The 15,696-nt window shown below is 40.0% G+C and overlaps 2 protein-coding genes across 2 annotated transcripts; both read left to right on the top strand.

The window, feature by feature from the left end:
* The first annotated feature begins 1,774 nt into the window (after positions 1–1,774).
* LOC140950851 (ADP-ribosyl cyclase/cyclic ADP-ribose hydrolase-like) lies at positions 1,775–6,219 on the top strand. The gene is made up of 5 exons (XM_073400071.1): positions 1,775–2,064; positions 4,008–4,096; positions 5,023–5,161; positions 5,513–5,604; positions 6,126–6,219. Exons 1-5 carry the CDS (start codon positions 1,786–1,788, stop codon positions 6,217–6,219), a joined length of 693 nt encoding a protein of 230 aa, XP_073256172.1. The 5' UTR covers positions 1,775–1,785.
* Positions 6,220–11,834: 5,615 nt separating this feature from the next.
* On the top strand, positions 11,835–13,649 carry LOC140950850 (kelch-like protein 7). Its single transcript, XM_073400070.1, has one exon. It carries the CDS (start codon positions 11,835–11,837, stop codon positions 13,647–13,649), a length of 1,815 nt encoding a protein of 604 aa, XP_073256171.1.
* Positions 13,650–15,696: the final 2,047 nt, after the last annotated feature.

The raw sequence follows: 15,696 nt of genomic DNA, 5'->3' as shown, positions 1-15,696 counted from the left end.
AAATTAATCGCAACTGTACTGGATTATCAGGGATAAAATTAACAAGAGAAATAAGAGGCGTACCCAGGATTGTTTCAGAGGTACGCTCTACCGACTAATTTCCGTGTCCCTATTAAAACGAATTCGCGTTTTTTCAAACTTTCTTGCGTTTATTCCAACTTGCTCAAAACGGCAAATGTGGACAAATTTCACTGGAGTTGAATCCTTGGGAACCGCACTTAAGCTTGAACAGAGTAAGAATAATTCACCATCGTGTGTTTATTTTCACGTCCTCCAAACTACGTGGCATTTTAAAAAATTTCACTTGTTTACCCTCAACTTTTTACAGGTACCCACGTGCGTACCGTGCGTATCCTCCTGGAAATGCCGGGAGGCATACTCGGCCTCGCACCCACAAGTAAAAGTTAAAGTATCTATGGGCCAAAACACACGGAAAATGTTTTCACAGAAGAACTCAAAACTGGAACTTTTAACCTCATGATTTAGCACAGTGGGTACGCAAGCCACAATAAATCATAGTTTGGAAAGCTTTGTATTTTTTCCTTAATTTTTCCTTCTTTTTCTTTTTAAGAATTAGTCACTGACTAGCCTTTATCATTCCGTTATGTAGGTATATGTACATGCTAATTTCATATTACCTCAATGAACCATTCTCAAAATCAAAAAATTATTTACTAGTAGCTAACTTTGAATTTCCATCTCTCTGAAAGTCAATAATGCCGAGATTAATGTAGTGTTTTACACAGACTGTACGCGGTGTAATACGGGCCTCTTGCATTTCGAATTCCCTCTCATCACAACAAATTAAAAAATAGCGATGATAAAAATTACTTTTGTAATACGCTTATATCTTGCGTAACCCAACAGTGAAAAAATCTTTCTTTCACTACATGAAATCGAAAAATGAATGTTTTATTTTATATTTCTTAGGCGACGTTATGAGGCGCTGAGGAATGTGTCACCCGAGCACCAGGGTGGCTTCAAGTTATCCACCTATCCAACCCAACAGACTAATTTCCATGTAATAAAATTCAAACTTAGCTGCGAGGCTTGGAAAAAAAAACCAAAACAAAGGAAATGACCTTAAGGTCCAGGGATAAGATGATGCATTTCTTAATTACTTTATTCCCTTAAACCTCACAGCCAAGTATGAATTTTATGAATTTATCGAAATAGAGCTTTTTTAGCCAGCAAGTTTTGTTTTCCCATTTCAGACCACTTGATGGTACCCTAGAGAAAATGTTTCTCTTCAAATGTCGTCCTATGGACGCTCATTCACGAGCATATGTACGCATAGTTCAAGAAAAGACAAAAGACAAACTCCCTAGAGAACATCACGTAGCTATAGTCATTATTGGGAAAACAAATTTTATTAGCTAAAAAAGTCTATTGGCCTATTCACTATTTTCACATTGCCAATAATGCACCTTGGTTACCCCTTCCCCTCCCCCCCCCCTCCCTCCCTGGCAAAAAAAAATGCATAAGCGTTTAAATGCAAAATAAGATCGACCTGAGAGAGGTTTTGCGAGCCCGCGAGAACGTAACAACCCCTACAAACCCTTGTCTTCACTAAAACCGCTGGACACAAAACCTCCCTTGCGTCGATGTTACATTGTCACAACCGCCTTTTGTTTTCAATTTCTCCCGGGTATTAAAGTCATTCCAAGAGAAATGCAAGGCAATTGTTATGCAAAATTTCAAAATTTGGCGGTTCAACAAGGTTTATTGAGGGTAATGTGAAAATGACGAATTTTATTGTTTTCATTGCAGCAAACACTCGCTGAGATGAGCTTCCTATTTGTGGTTGGATCACTCTTTCTTCTTAACACCATTGAGTTGAGTGTTGCAGGCCAGGGCTCCACTCCAAAAATCAAAGAAATTGTACTAGGAAGATGCTACGAGTATCAGTTAAATACTATTGGTCCAGAAGCAGATAACTGGAAAGACTGTAATGAGATCTGGGAGGCCTTTCATCAAGCCTTTGCTTATAAGAATCCGTGTACCCTAGCATTCGACGATTACCAGCCGTTCTTTGATGCAACTGGAATGCAAGAACTTACAAAGGTTAGAAAAACTGACAAGTGTCTTGTTGAAGAAGGGTGGAGCTTCTCTCAGATAATGTATTTTATCCCTGATTGTGATACAATGTTTTGTGTTAGAAATATTTGTTATTTCGGAAACTTTAGAAACAATCTAATCAGTTCAGGGACGTTTACACACGGTTTCTAACGGTATACGGCAATGACAGCTTCGAAACTCATAAAGTACAAATAATATCTTAGAAAGCGCAAGCAGTATACGGAATAGCGAACAACGAGTGACGTAATCATATAAATGCAAAGTGTGAAAAAATACATAATACCTAAGGGAACACAACGAGCGTAAACCATACTGATGATAACAAGGTAATTAATAACAATTATTGAATGGTGCGACCGAGGAGGGTGTTATCGAGGCAAACATGCCTCCTAGAATATTTCCAAGTTTTCAACATCCTTACCTCCTCGTCTAGACTTTCTTCAAAATATTTCCATGTTGCGCAGTTCAGAATATGAACTGAGATCCTTTTTCCCTGCAGATACGCCTCAAAAAGCAGATGGCATCCATCGAGCAATATTTTTGCGTATTCTTGCATTTGTTCCGTACTGTTTAATCAGTACGGTTTATTTCGTCCTCAGATAGCAGTGAGCTCTTATTTTCTCAATATGCCATTCTGTCGATTGTATATTGCCGCAACTTCCAAGTTTGATCAGCGTTAGCTAAGCTTATAAGACAGGAATTGAACATTTTACAGCTGCGGGCTTAGTTCCCTAGCCATTAAGGCTGTGGTTGACCTTGTATTGATGCAAACCTCTTTCCTTTTATTATTTAATTATTCTTAAAAATACGAGTTAGCATAAGGACATGGTAAAAGCGAGGAGGGTTGTATCTAAATAAGGTCAATCCCAGCCTCGTTTTCACCTAAAACTGTGAAATTGGCTTTATTAGCCGATTATTAAGCCAATCAGAAACGGTGGAGAAACATTTTTTAATTAATAATATTGAAAGTTACAGAAAAAAGTATTTTACATTTAAAGGAGTAGGATAAGTACCGGAGTAATGAAAACTTTCCCGGCAATGTTTGTGTGCAAATAGCACCGGTATAGGAGAACACTTGGCCCAGAAATAGGAAAAACTTGTCCATTTTCTGATCATGACTGGTATAGCGAACCACTAATAATCAGTTTGGGCAATATTTCCCAAATACACAGCCATACTCGAAAACCTCTCAACTCATTATCAAGTGTCAGTCTACTCACAGCCGTACTGGTGCGATGATGGTTGAGTCATCTGCATACTACACTGAAAATTAAAAAAATCTGTTTCAGCCCCAAAGTGTCAATTCAGCCCTGCAGGCCAAACTCAGATTCAGCCCTTCCTGGAGCCATTTGAGCACAATTTAGGCCAAAAAAGCTACTATCAAAAGGCTATTCCAGCCCACGGTAGGGCCCATTTCAGCCCTGGGACCAAATCAGCCCTAGCTAATTGGACTGTATTGGCCCTGATTTAAGGGAGCTAAATTAGACTCACAAATACGACTGTATTTTATTCACCGAAACGGCCCTATTTTTAGGTCTAAAGCAGATCTTTCTGATTTAGAGTGTATTTAAAAACGGGAAAGAGTTGCCGCTGGTTTAATTCTATTTAGAGAGAATATTAGAGGGCCCTACCCAACGTTGCCCCTAACGTACTACCTTTCTACTCGTTCAAATAATTCCACAGGTGTAGTACATACGATTGAGGGGATAAAAGCACAACTAGTTATAAGTAAATCAGCTAACTTTAAGGTCTAATAAGCCATAGTGGTAACGTCTTGCATGGTAGCATATGTGGGGCACAGTCATAAGAAAACCACCCTGGCTATGTGACGTGGTTTTCACTTGAAATCATGCCTTTTTTCTATGTTGAGGCCGCATCTTCTTTCCGAAGAAGATAAGCCTCAAAATATATCCTTGCCTTTTCTTCAGAGTTTGTTCTGGTCTGGTACACACAAAGTTGCGCAGGTCTATTCTGATTCCGGTGATCGCTATACAACTCTAGAAGATACCTTGGCCGGGTAAGAATCACCTTCAGGTTATTGTTTTAGTGTCACCTGTTTAAAATATAACATTGCAGGACGGCTTTAGGAGCTTTTAGATTGTTCAGTAATGCAGTCCCCTATTTTTCCTCAAGATCGTCGAGATCGAGAGCTTGGCATTGTTCTCTTGTCCGCCCCCTCGGTACATATGAAACGAAGATGGACGCTCGTACCAGTAAGCACTCGTGAACAGTCTAAGGAGTAGTTTTAGGGATGTTTACAGTTGGTTATAACTGGAAGGCCAGACCACGGTCCAGTCGAAAAGAGTATTTCACTGCTAAATCGGGTCTATCCTGCAGGATCAGTCTATTCTTCCATTCCTGAGCGTAAACGGCAGTGATAGGTTCGAAGCCAAAACTCTCACGGACACCCTCGTCTATTTGATTTTCAATGATCGACTTCTTGTAAGCGTGGCCTGTGTTCACACATTCTTTGTTAAGTTAGATAAAAATAGACGAAATAAACTTAACAGATTTAAGAATCCCAACTGGCCGGAGATCCTGTGGCAAACCAGCCGGCTCGGTATTTACAAAAGTGGTCGAGGATTCAAACTCGGAACTACCAAATCTAGTAGCTGTCAGGGCGGGACTTAAACTGGGGACCTCTGAGTTACAAGTCCAGCGTTCTTACCACTCGGCAACGCCACCTCCTTACCCGCCTCACCTTCGCTGTCCACGTTAGCTGGCCCACACCATATACTATAGCCTATGGATGGCAGGCTCATCCATTCATTTCAATACTTAGAGATCTTTTGGGCCCCCTCTGACTGCCTCACGATCAGTTCATCTGACAGAGGTGGTCACAAGACACTGTCAGACCAACTCATCCTCTACACTGTAGGTAGGCAAGAGTTTCGTAATAATGTTTACCAATTATGTACGTTTTACGTCTAAAACCTGTTGCAGGTATCTGGGGAATGGACTGACTTGGTGTGGAAATGAAAACCTGTCTCGTTCAGACTCCGATGGGATTGACTACAATTCCTGTCCAGATTGGAGTGAATGTGATTATACGACACCTTTCTGGGGCCTCGCGTCAACGACGGTAAACTATCATCATGTACTTTTCTCTCAAACTTTTCTCGTATTTTTCTCTCAAACTTTTAAAGTTATCGTTTCCTTAACACTGTGTTTAATAGAAGTAATATCTATTAATTTGTTCTTCTGTCCCGCCAAGATTAGCAGTTCCTACCTGCGCGTCATTGTAATTACTTAAGTTAAATTCTTGAAATAAAGTTTTGTTGTTGTTGTCATCGTACAAGTTTTAACGAGTTTTATAAGCTCCTGTAGGTGCTACATAGACACGCAATGATACTTTAAGTTTATAGACAGCCGCGGGTCAAGTAATTTAATTAACTACGTTAATAAACTAAATACTTATATTTGTTTTTTAAAGTTTGCAAGACATGCTCGAGGAATTGCTAGAGTAATGCTGAATGGTTCCAGGGTCGATTCAAATGGAAAACCTGTTCCTTACAGGGAAGACAGGTAATCGTACCTGCGACCAAGTAGTTCTTACAAATCTTGTAATTGACTAAGCCGGGGCCACGGAACTAGGGGTAGGGGAATTTTCCCACATGTTGGAGTCCACAAATTTGATTCACCTTCCGAAAAATCACAATAATTAAAATTTACTGTGAGGCTCAAAATTCTCAACCTTAAAGTAATAGCTAAGGTCATAAAATTGAAACATCTTTGGGTGTTGACAAACTCTGGGGACAAATGACATCGAAACGTTCCGAAGATTCACTTTCGCAAGTCCCACTTTTTATAAACCTCCTCTGAATATAATGCAATCGAAATGGCTTTAAAAAAAACCAGGAGGCTGTAGAGGAATTGGTTAGGTTTTTTCGGTCCAAATCTTTCCAATTTCCTTCCTTTATTACTTTTACCAAGAGAGGGCTCAATGGATTACATACTTTCTTATGAACAGAACACAATAAGCTAGATAATTACGCTATCTATAATATTAATAATATAATAAGAAATTTCGTTATTTTATTTTGTAGCTTCTTTGCCAAATACGAGCTGCCAAATCTTCAAGTGAACAAAGTTTCCGAACTCAGGATCGTAGTGGTTCACAACAACGGCCCTAAACGGTGAGAAACAGTAAGAATATATGTGTGTGGGAAAAATCGGCTCACATAAAAACGGCAGATACGCGTCTTATAAGGTGTAACTAGCAGATTTTGGTATCACTTCAGTGAGGTGTTTACTGGGATGATGCGCCAAATTTTTTAGCCTTACAGGTATTGCTAGCTGACGGCTGTTCCTTAAGGAAAAACTGCAGAAGAGAAGAAATCAGAAATAAAAAACAACTCAAATTTTCTGACAAGCATCTCTGGCCTCTTTCATGGAGGCAGCACCCGCCTCCTTCTAACGAAAGATATGCTTTATCCTGGCAGAATAATTTATAATCATTTATGGTATTTTTTAAAATTCTCATTTCAGAACTGAATTATGCTACTTTTACCAGGTTAAGTTTACGTTGTTACTCATTTTGCAACATGCCATATCACGATATAAATTTGATTTTTTTACAGTTTACGCAAAGGTTGTTACACTGCCTCTATTAGAATGCTTAAAAAACACGCAAGAAATAGAGGACTTAAAGTAACCTGCTACGACGACCCAAAGTACGTGGTATCTCAGCTTGATATTAATCTCTAGTTCTCAAAGCTATCATCTCACCAGGAGCCTTTAAACCCAGAGCAAGCAACTTCCATATACTTGTGTTTTTTCTGCCTGGTTTATTTTTAGAACGGTTTTGGGGCGAACTTATAACGTCCAATCCTTTATATTTTAAGTCGCACGAACCAGTCAGCACAAAATTGGAGCTTTTATTTATTATTATATCATGACTTAAGTTTTCCTTTTTCATTCGTCGTATGTGTTCATTCACGGAGTAGGGCTTCCATTTTCAGAAAAAGTACTCTACAAGGTATCTAAAAATATACCGGTTTGTTAAAATTCCGTGACATATACCTAATGTGGGATTTGTGTGGGATCAGCAAGCGAAGAAATCCGATTCCTGAGTACTGGAGAAAACAGCGACTTTTGCGGCAAAAGTGTCTAGGAGGCTTCGGGTGATCTCCTCTTATGAATTTAAGGCCATCAAAGCCAACTTGTATCTGTCAAATTATTTGACCGTGGTTTTTTAGAATTGTAAGGGTAATAAACCCTACTAAGTAAGAAAATTTTGGGGGTACTTACCGTGCGCGAAACGATGATTCATCTCAATATTTACAAGGGGTCTACTCACCTTCGTCTTGCCATTGTAAATCAGTGCCCCCCGTACAGTTCTACCTCTCATACGTGTATTATAGTATTTTATCTATCACCAAGAGCCATTGATGTTCCTTTATGGATCTTGCTATAGATCATAAAGCGCAAGCAGATATCAAGCTTTATATCAATATTTTACCTTTTTGTCTTGCCAGTGACGTGCGCCATATTTTGTGTACGGACGATCCTTTCTCTCGTAAATGCCTCTTTCTCCTCTTTAACTCTTGGAGACATTAAGAGGTAAGAATGATGACGCGGCCAAATTTCTGTGTCTGGATGGACTGTATCACTAGATGATAAAACGCTGGCATGAGTGAAATTAGTATGCGTGGCAGGCGCAAAAAGGGGAAGGTGGGGGGGGGGGGGGGAGAGAAAAGCGCGAAAGTGGGAAAAAGGGAAAGGAGGGTCCCTTTCCCTTTCACCCCAATTCCCCCCCCCCCACTTTCCTCTTTCTCCCTATCTCCTATCCCCTTTCTACGACCGCTAAGCAGGCTAGAGTGAATATGCAGCTATCCTGGCTGGGCAAAGTAACAAAATTTAATAAATAGATCAATACAAGGTTGATTCTTTTCATTAAAACAAACTTCCTTTGCAGTCAAAATCTCACCTTTTGTGATTATGGTTTTATTAAGTCTAAAAACTTAGCAACTAAACAATGCAATTTTTAAACACTCAGTGCTAGTTGTAAGCACACACACACTCCGACAAAAAAAAAGTACAGTGTAAGTCAGTACACCAAGAGAGGTTGCATGGCTTTAAAGAAAATTCCGGAAAACCTAAGAAGCTAAAGTTTATAGCAGGAGGAGTTTTTTCAAAGCCTTTTCAATTTAGTTAGGGTAATCTCGTACCCAGCCTCTTCGGCTTTTGGGTGGATTCATTTGCATTGACAATTGGTTATGAGCAAAACAACAGCTCTGCACGTGCATCACGCTTTTTAGTACATTTCTTTGACGTCCACTGCACGACTAGGAAGTTAAAACCCCTTAATAGGGCCATTTATACGAGGAAAAATAAGACGCGTCTTACATAGGACGCGTCTTAAATAAGAAGCGAACTTTCCGTATAAACGGCACCTTTCGCCTAAAATAAGACGCGGCTTAGCTAAGACGCGTCTTATTTTCGAACAGCCCTTAACACCTGTTCTTAGATAAGACGCGTCTTAGCTAAGACGAGAAAAACTTCGTATAAATGACCTTCGCGTCTTACATGAGACGCGAACGCAAAGTACGCATGCGTTAATTTTTGGCGCGCTACGTTGGATTGTCGTTGCTGCGGGCAACATTCACATGAAAACGAGTCAGGAACAGAAATAAGACGGGAACCATTTATACGAGCTGTTCTTGTCTTATATAAGACATGATCGTCTTATGTAAGACGCGTCTTATTTTTATATTTTATATATCGTATAAATGGCCCTAATGTGTCGTTTATGGAGGACGTGGACATATACAACAACAAATTTTCCTTTCTCTTTTTGAACATGGATAAAGTCCTTGAGAATTCAACTCCAGGAAAAGTCACCTACATTTGATAAATTGAGCGGGTCCAAATAGACGAGATAAAGTTTGAGAGAACGCAAATGAGTTCTTTTTTTTTAGCGACGTCATTTCACTGCCCTCGTCGTCTTCGCGGCTTTAGCTCCCTTTGTTTGGCGAGAACGGGCAAATGCGAATTAACTTTTGGATTCATTTGCAACATTCGCGTAATAAAATTTAAAAGATCAAAAAATTCCAGTGGACAAATTGCGACAGATACGCGTATGTTGCAGATGAATCCACCCTAAAGTAGTCTCTGGACTAAACGAAATTCTTTTTAATCTTTTTAGGTGGCTTCCGTTCTCTCAGTGACGTTTGCAAGCAGAACGATTAATAATCCTTTAAATTAAGTTAAAATTGGATGGGTAACGTAGTAGTAACATAACCTTGGAAATAAACTTAACCTGTTCCTTAAAGACCTTATTGTTTTCTTTTCTTAAACATAGACGTAAACGATGAGATAGGGCGAGTCATTAAGAAATAGGGAGGAGGAGGTGGAACTGGACTGCACTAGTGAAGTTCGAATCATCATTTCTACACGTTAACTGCTACAATTTGGGTGAACCGCGGGATGAGTGATTGTAAGGGCTAGTTTTTTGGAGCAACATTTTTATTTCTTTTTTTTTTTGTTAATTCAACGTCAAAATGAATAACGTGTCTGGGGAATCTTAATAATGAATTATTTTCAAAACTGTTCTGTAGGGCGGAAAATTCATCGATGCCTTCGGCGAATTTCCGTGATTGGAAGTGTTTGAAACGAACTTCGGAAGTTTCTCGCAAAAAAAAAAGTAGTGTGATTTCCTGCGGGGGGGGGGGGGGGGGGGGTACTCCCTTATATAAGCTAAATAGGTATGTGCCGCCCCGTCGGTTAGGGTTTTTGTGCATTATTTGGTCTGAAATCGGGTATGGCTTTCGAGGGAACTACGGGAGTGTATGCACGTATTTATCGTTTCAATTCCAAATAGGAAAGAAAGAAAGAGAACTATGTGAATTCGAAATAGATTTAAGAATTGTTTTGTTTGCGCTCTAAGTAATGATAACGTATTTTCTGCCTAAAGGCCAGGTCTGAAAATGGGTGTGGATTTTAGAGGTCTGATCTGAAAACGGGTGTTGAAAGTAACATTTTTGATCTGAAATAGGGTCAGGATTTGGAAAACTTGGCGGCACACCCCCACCAAGAATTCCCAGGAGTATCCCCCGGGTGTGATTTAAATTAACCGTCGACGTAAATTAAGATGTATTAAATTAACGCGATGTTTTTTAAAATCGCGTTAATAAAGTGCATCGTTAATTTCCTATAATAAGGTAGTTCTTGATAACAGATAAAAAAAGTAGATAAAAAGTACTGATCGTTGCCGAGAAGACTTGGTCGTAAAGAATAATGAGACATACTTAACAAGGCCTTCGCTGAAGCTAATGTAATATTGTGTCCAAAAAAATGGTGGTATGGTAAATATGCTTTTCTCAAAATTCTGCCTAATTTTATTTCAAATTAATAAAAGACTGTAAAGGATGTCTTATTTTGTCTGAGTTATCAATTCAGTAAATTCATAGAAAGATTACCACGCAGCCTCATACGCATAATATCTCGTTGACTACTTGTTGGCTAGTACACAGGCCGCTAATTGTGTAAGTGCCTGGGGTGTGTGAGATGTTTTACTCTAACGCAGTATGGAAATCTTTCTCTCATACAAATAGCAACGAAAATATATAGGTTACTTAACTGCACCGATATAATAACAGTGAAAAACTTCCCTTTTCCGCCCGGAACGGTTACAAACCTCCCATGACAGATAAATTTAGCTCATAGTCGATAAAATGAAATGGAAACGGTCGTTTCTGACACAAACCCAAGCAGTTAACTGCTGAGTTAATACTGCACGACAGTTCCACTCACTTTTAGCCCTGAAGTACACCGAATGAACAAAGAAACTTTTTCAACGAATATTTAAGCATAGTTTGTTGGACTACGAGCTTATATATCTTACGACCCGACCGAGAAACTGTGTATCGGAACGATCACTAACTGGGGAGTCGGTCAATCTAACAGTGAAATTGTCGTTGTAAAACAGTGATCGAGGGTGGAGGCCCATAGTTAAGGAAATGTGGTAATCTATCCTTCCGAGAAAATTTGGTAATCACGTGACCGTACACCGACCGCCCGACCGTCCCTCCGCACCACAGGCATACCAATGTAAAATAACTCAATCAACAGGTATGGCAACGCAAATGCAACTCAAGGTTTTATTTGGAAGGAAACCACATGGCCGCCCGGACTTTTAGAAAGAACAAACAACAACAAAGTCGTGTCTTTTTCGGCGTTATTTTTTGTATTTACACTAACGTGGATAACAGAGAAAGAGCTAGAGTGAGTTATTGAAAACAAAGGAGACGAATTTCGTAGGAAGAAAATTTGGAAATTTAAAGCGGCGGTGAGAAAATGAGAAATGTTAGCGGCCAGAAAGGTGAAAATGAGCGGCAGTGAAAAATAAAAGCCAACATGAACACAGGAAACAAAATATTGGGTAAGCATATACGACAATTCCTCCATAAAAATAATGTGTAACTAGACTGACTGCCCCTCGGTATCTGAGGACGGATGTTTTTCGAAATCGAGGCTACATTTCGCTGTTTCAACATGACTGACTTGTCACATTTACATCTTAGGCTCATGTGAGAAGATCCTGCAGAATATTGTGACGAACTTTATCCTTTTTAGCCTCCCCGCAGTTGTCCTTTGGGGTTCGTTCGTCACGCATTCATTTCTCCCCCACAGAAATGAATGCGTGACGAACGGGATGTAAGTTTCAGTGAAGGGCAGTCAGAGGCTCACAAGACCTCCTCGGCCTTGGAGCCGTGACGTCACGCCCATCCTTTCTCAGACTTTGCTTGACCAACATGGCTGACTTATCGAAGCCGATCGCGGCAGATCCTGCGAAACATCGTGACCAGCTTTTTGAGCGTTTTGAAGCCCTGAGAACAAAAGAAACCTTCTGCGATGTAAGAGTTGCGGTAAAAGGCAAAGAATTCAAAGCTCACAAGGTTGTGCTAGCTGCAGCAAGCCCGTTTTTTCTTTCACTTTGGGAAAGCAACATGATAGAAAGCAACGAACAACGAATCGAAATCAAGCTTGAAGAGGCGACTGCTTCTGTCATGGAAGACGTGCTACAATACATCTATACTGGAAATGCTTCCGTCACCGAGGAAAACTGCCACAAGTTAATTGCCACGGCGAATTATCTGCTTCTACCAGGGTTAAAAACATTGGCTGTTGCTGTTTTAAAGGGGAAGTTGACACTTGAGAACTGTGTTTGCAACTATTATTATGCTGACAAGTATCATTGCGAAGAGCTAAAACGAGCATGTCGCACGGTGATTCATTCAAATTTCACTGCTGTGATGGATACAGAAGATTTTCTGAACCTTGAAATAAAGCAAGTCATGGAATGGGTGTCTAGTGATGACATAAAAGTCAGTTCCGAGAAAGAGGTATTCGAGGGAATTGTTAAGTGGGTATCTTACAACAGAAGTGAAAGGGAAGGATTTTTTCTAGATTTACTGCGCCACATCCGCCTAAGATCCATACCACACAACTTTTTATTGAGGGACGTAGTGAAGGAAGAACTTGTAACTAGAAATAATGACTGCCTAAACTATTTGCTGGGGTCCATGGAGTCAATTATTATTCCTACAGAAGAAAGTCTTACCAAAGGACCAAGAAATTGCCTGAAGGTGCAGGTGGAAGGAATTTTTGTATGTGGGGGTAGGAGGGCTTTGTGTTATCTTCCCCATGTAGACGCGTGGTATCAGATTGGAAAGATGACTTTTGAACATCAAAACCATGCTGCCATACAGTACAGGGAGAAAGTTTACATATTTAGTAAGCAGGAAGTACATTTCTCCTCAGACGTACATGTTATAGAATACTATGTGCCCTCCACAAACTGTTGGGGCTCAATTCAAACAGACTTTGGATATGATGAGCAATTTTCTAGCCTCTCCGTGCTGAGTGGTTATTCATATTTGTATGCATTAACCAATGATGCCGATATCCCGGAGAGCACAGTTTTTGCATATGATCCTGATGAAAATTTTTGGAAAGTAAAAGGAGATGAGGACTCTAGAAATCGATGGGGAGCTTGTGGCATAGCAAATGGGCCTCACCTCTACATTGTAGGTGGCACTGATCGGGAAAATTCCACAGCTACTGGAATTACTAAAGTGGAGAAGTTTGATCCAAGCAATGTGAGTTTTGAAGAGGTTGCGCCTTTGAATGAGGCAAGGCATGATGCATTTGGAGCAGCCATGAATGACAAGATCTATGTAGCAGGTGGAATTCAAATGAGAGAACTTAGATCTATACTGCTTAACACATGTGAGGTTTACACCCCTTCAACCAATGAGTGGCATCTGATGGTGAGTCTCCAAGTACCTCGTCATTCTGCAAGCATGGTCTGCTTTAAAGGAGCTTTGTATGTTATTGGTGGATCAAAGAATACTGACAATCAAGTTGCAGCCAGAGAAATGTCTGTTGAAATGTTTGATTTTGAAACAAGTGAATGGAAGGTGAAGAGCACCATACCTCTTAGTCTTGGAAGTGTAGAAGAGAGAAATAAACAAATACACTTCAAAGCTTGTTTTGCAACAATTCACAGAGATGTGCTAGAGAATATCATCGGGACAGACATACATGTTAATCGCAATTGGAGATGAACTGTTAGTTACCACTGTAAAGCGATGTACAAGCATGTCAACTTAGTTACAATTTATTATGAATCTCCTAACACATTTGAGGAAAAACAACAGCAGGCCTCACTGTGATTGGTTAGATGTTATTATGACCTGGTTAATACATGCATCCCTTTTTTTCTATTAACCAGTATTTTGAGAAGATAGTGCCGAGAGGAGGGAGATGTCAGGAGGGCCGAGGTTGTGAAAGGAAAAAATTAATATTACTCTTTTATTTACCATTGAGCTTGCTCACTACAATTGGACCAGAAGAAGTTGTGTTACATGTATTCTTTATTTTCTGTATTAGTCATTTGATCATTTGATGAGCAAGTACCTGATCTAGTGAATTTCCAAAACCATTAAAGAATTGCAAGATGCACTTGCTTTCAGCTAACAACACAATCCTTTTCATACCCTGCTACTAATGTTTGCATTTCATTATTCTAATTGCTTTTTTTGAAAACCGCCATGAAATTATTGCTACTGATACAGGAGAGAAACCCCCAGGCTCTGCATGGACTTATTTTGTCTAAATTTAGTTTTTAGTTTGTTCTGTTAGGCTGGGTTTGTTTACAAGTTGCACTATAATGTATACTTATTACTTGTTTTTGTTTTTGTTTCTCTCTCTATTTTGTATGCGTGTATAATGGCTTTACTTAGATGGCCCTACTACCCCAAAGGCGTCACAAAGGCTGTAACAATGATAATCAGTTTGGGTTAATAGAGTGTTTTAATGGCCTTTCTGATTGACTCACCTTTGAATACCTCCAAGTGTTGTTCTTAGTGTTTGGTTGTTTGGTGGAGGCAAAATGTTCAGTTTTTGGAAGGTGTCTGACACTTTTCTCGTGGATCACTATAAAGACCTAACCAAAACAGACAATAGTGCCTGAAAATTCTCGGGCACCCAAGGAAATTCATTCTAGAGTATGCCAGGTCCAAGATGATCAAACAGTAGATCACACTATCCAGCAGATAAATCTCTATCTGCTGGATAGTGTAATTGGTTTTCCTAATACTTATCCACTGCATACTGATTTATCCAGTGGATAGTGCTTCCATATTTTGAAAAACTGAGGCCAGGTGTTTCACTGCAAAGTCTCCCTGGCTATATCTTAATTTCTGAAAAGATAGGGCACATGAAGGCACTTGAAGCAACCATCACCATCACCTTGGCAGCCAGGCAAGAAAATCTTTCAAATGATTTAAAAATAGTGAGCAACAACGGAATACAAGCTAAGATGCACCTACAACCTGCAACCTGACTTACTGCGAAGTCTCCCAGCAAACGTATGTCCAGACATTACTGGCCAAGTTTGGGTGTGGTCACAAGGCATAATTCAGCCCCTCAGTGGTGGAGGGGGGGTTTCGATAGGAAATTGGGTGTGGCCCAAGGGCGACATTCGCCTCTTCCGTGGGGGGGGGGGGGGGGGTTCTGACAATAGTACATAGCAGCTGTTCTAGACATCAAATCCCTTCAGACACCATGAATTGTCTATTTCCCAACAACACTTTCCTTCCAAGGACATATTATTTTTTCCAAATCTCCCAGCCAACAAAAATTTCCCTGGAGAACAGATATTTTGAGGAACAGATCCATTGGGTGCCCCTGAGCATTGATGCCTCAGCTGATGCCTGCGCTTTAATAAGTTTGAACCAGTTCAAAACTCATAAAACTCTGCTGCTATGTAGATTCTATTGACAATTTGTGTTATCAGGAGCACGTATTGTTGTGTTATGCAGTTGGTCAACAAGATTGGACTAGTATGTGGTATACAAACATGGTGGAAGCTTTTGTTTGGGAACAAGAAAAGACATTCAACGAGCTTCTCAAGGCAGGTCAGGGTGAGTGGTGGTGGGGGGGGGGGGATGGGAGGGAATCAGAGAAGCCCGTTATCCAACACCATTATAACCCACTGAGAGAGGCTTGCGCATGAAGGCCCAGGGATATACTTCAGCATAACAATCAAAGAGCTGGTTGCTCATTGCTTTTTAGGCCGGTTGAATGAATGTTTTATTGTTATTATTATTA

This window comes from Porites lutea, chromosome 10 (genome assembly GCF_958299795.1).
Source record: "Porites lutea chromosome 10, jaPorLute2.1, whole genome shotgun sequence".
NCBI lineage: Eukaryota > Metazoa > Cnidaria > Anthozoa > Scleractinia > Poritidae > Porites > Porites lutea.
The sequence above is the reverse complement of the archived record's forward strand: the minus strand, read 5'-3'. Positions and strand labels throughout refer to the sequence as shown.

Coding starts and splice junctions, on each gene's coding strand:
- LOC140950851 (XM_073400071.1), top strand. CDS start 1,786: ATGAGCTTCCTATTTGTGGTTGGATCACTCTTTCTTCTTAACACCATT. Junction 5,162..5,512: donor GGGGCCTCGCGTCAACGACG/GTAAACTATCAT, acceptor TGTTTTTTAAAG/TTTGCAAGACATGCTCGAGG. Junction 5,605..6,125: donor GTTCCTTACAGGGAAGACAG/GTAATCGTACCT, acceptor TTTATTTTGTAG/CTTCTTTGCCAAATACGAGC.
- LOC140950850 (XM_073400070.1), top strand. CDS start 11,835: ATGGCTGACTTATCGAAGCCGATCGCGGCAGATCCTGCGAAACATCGT.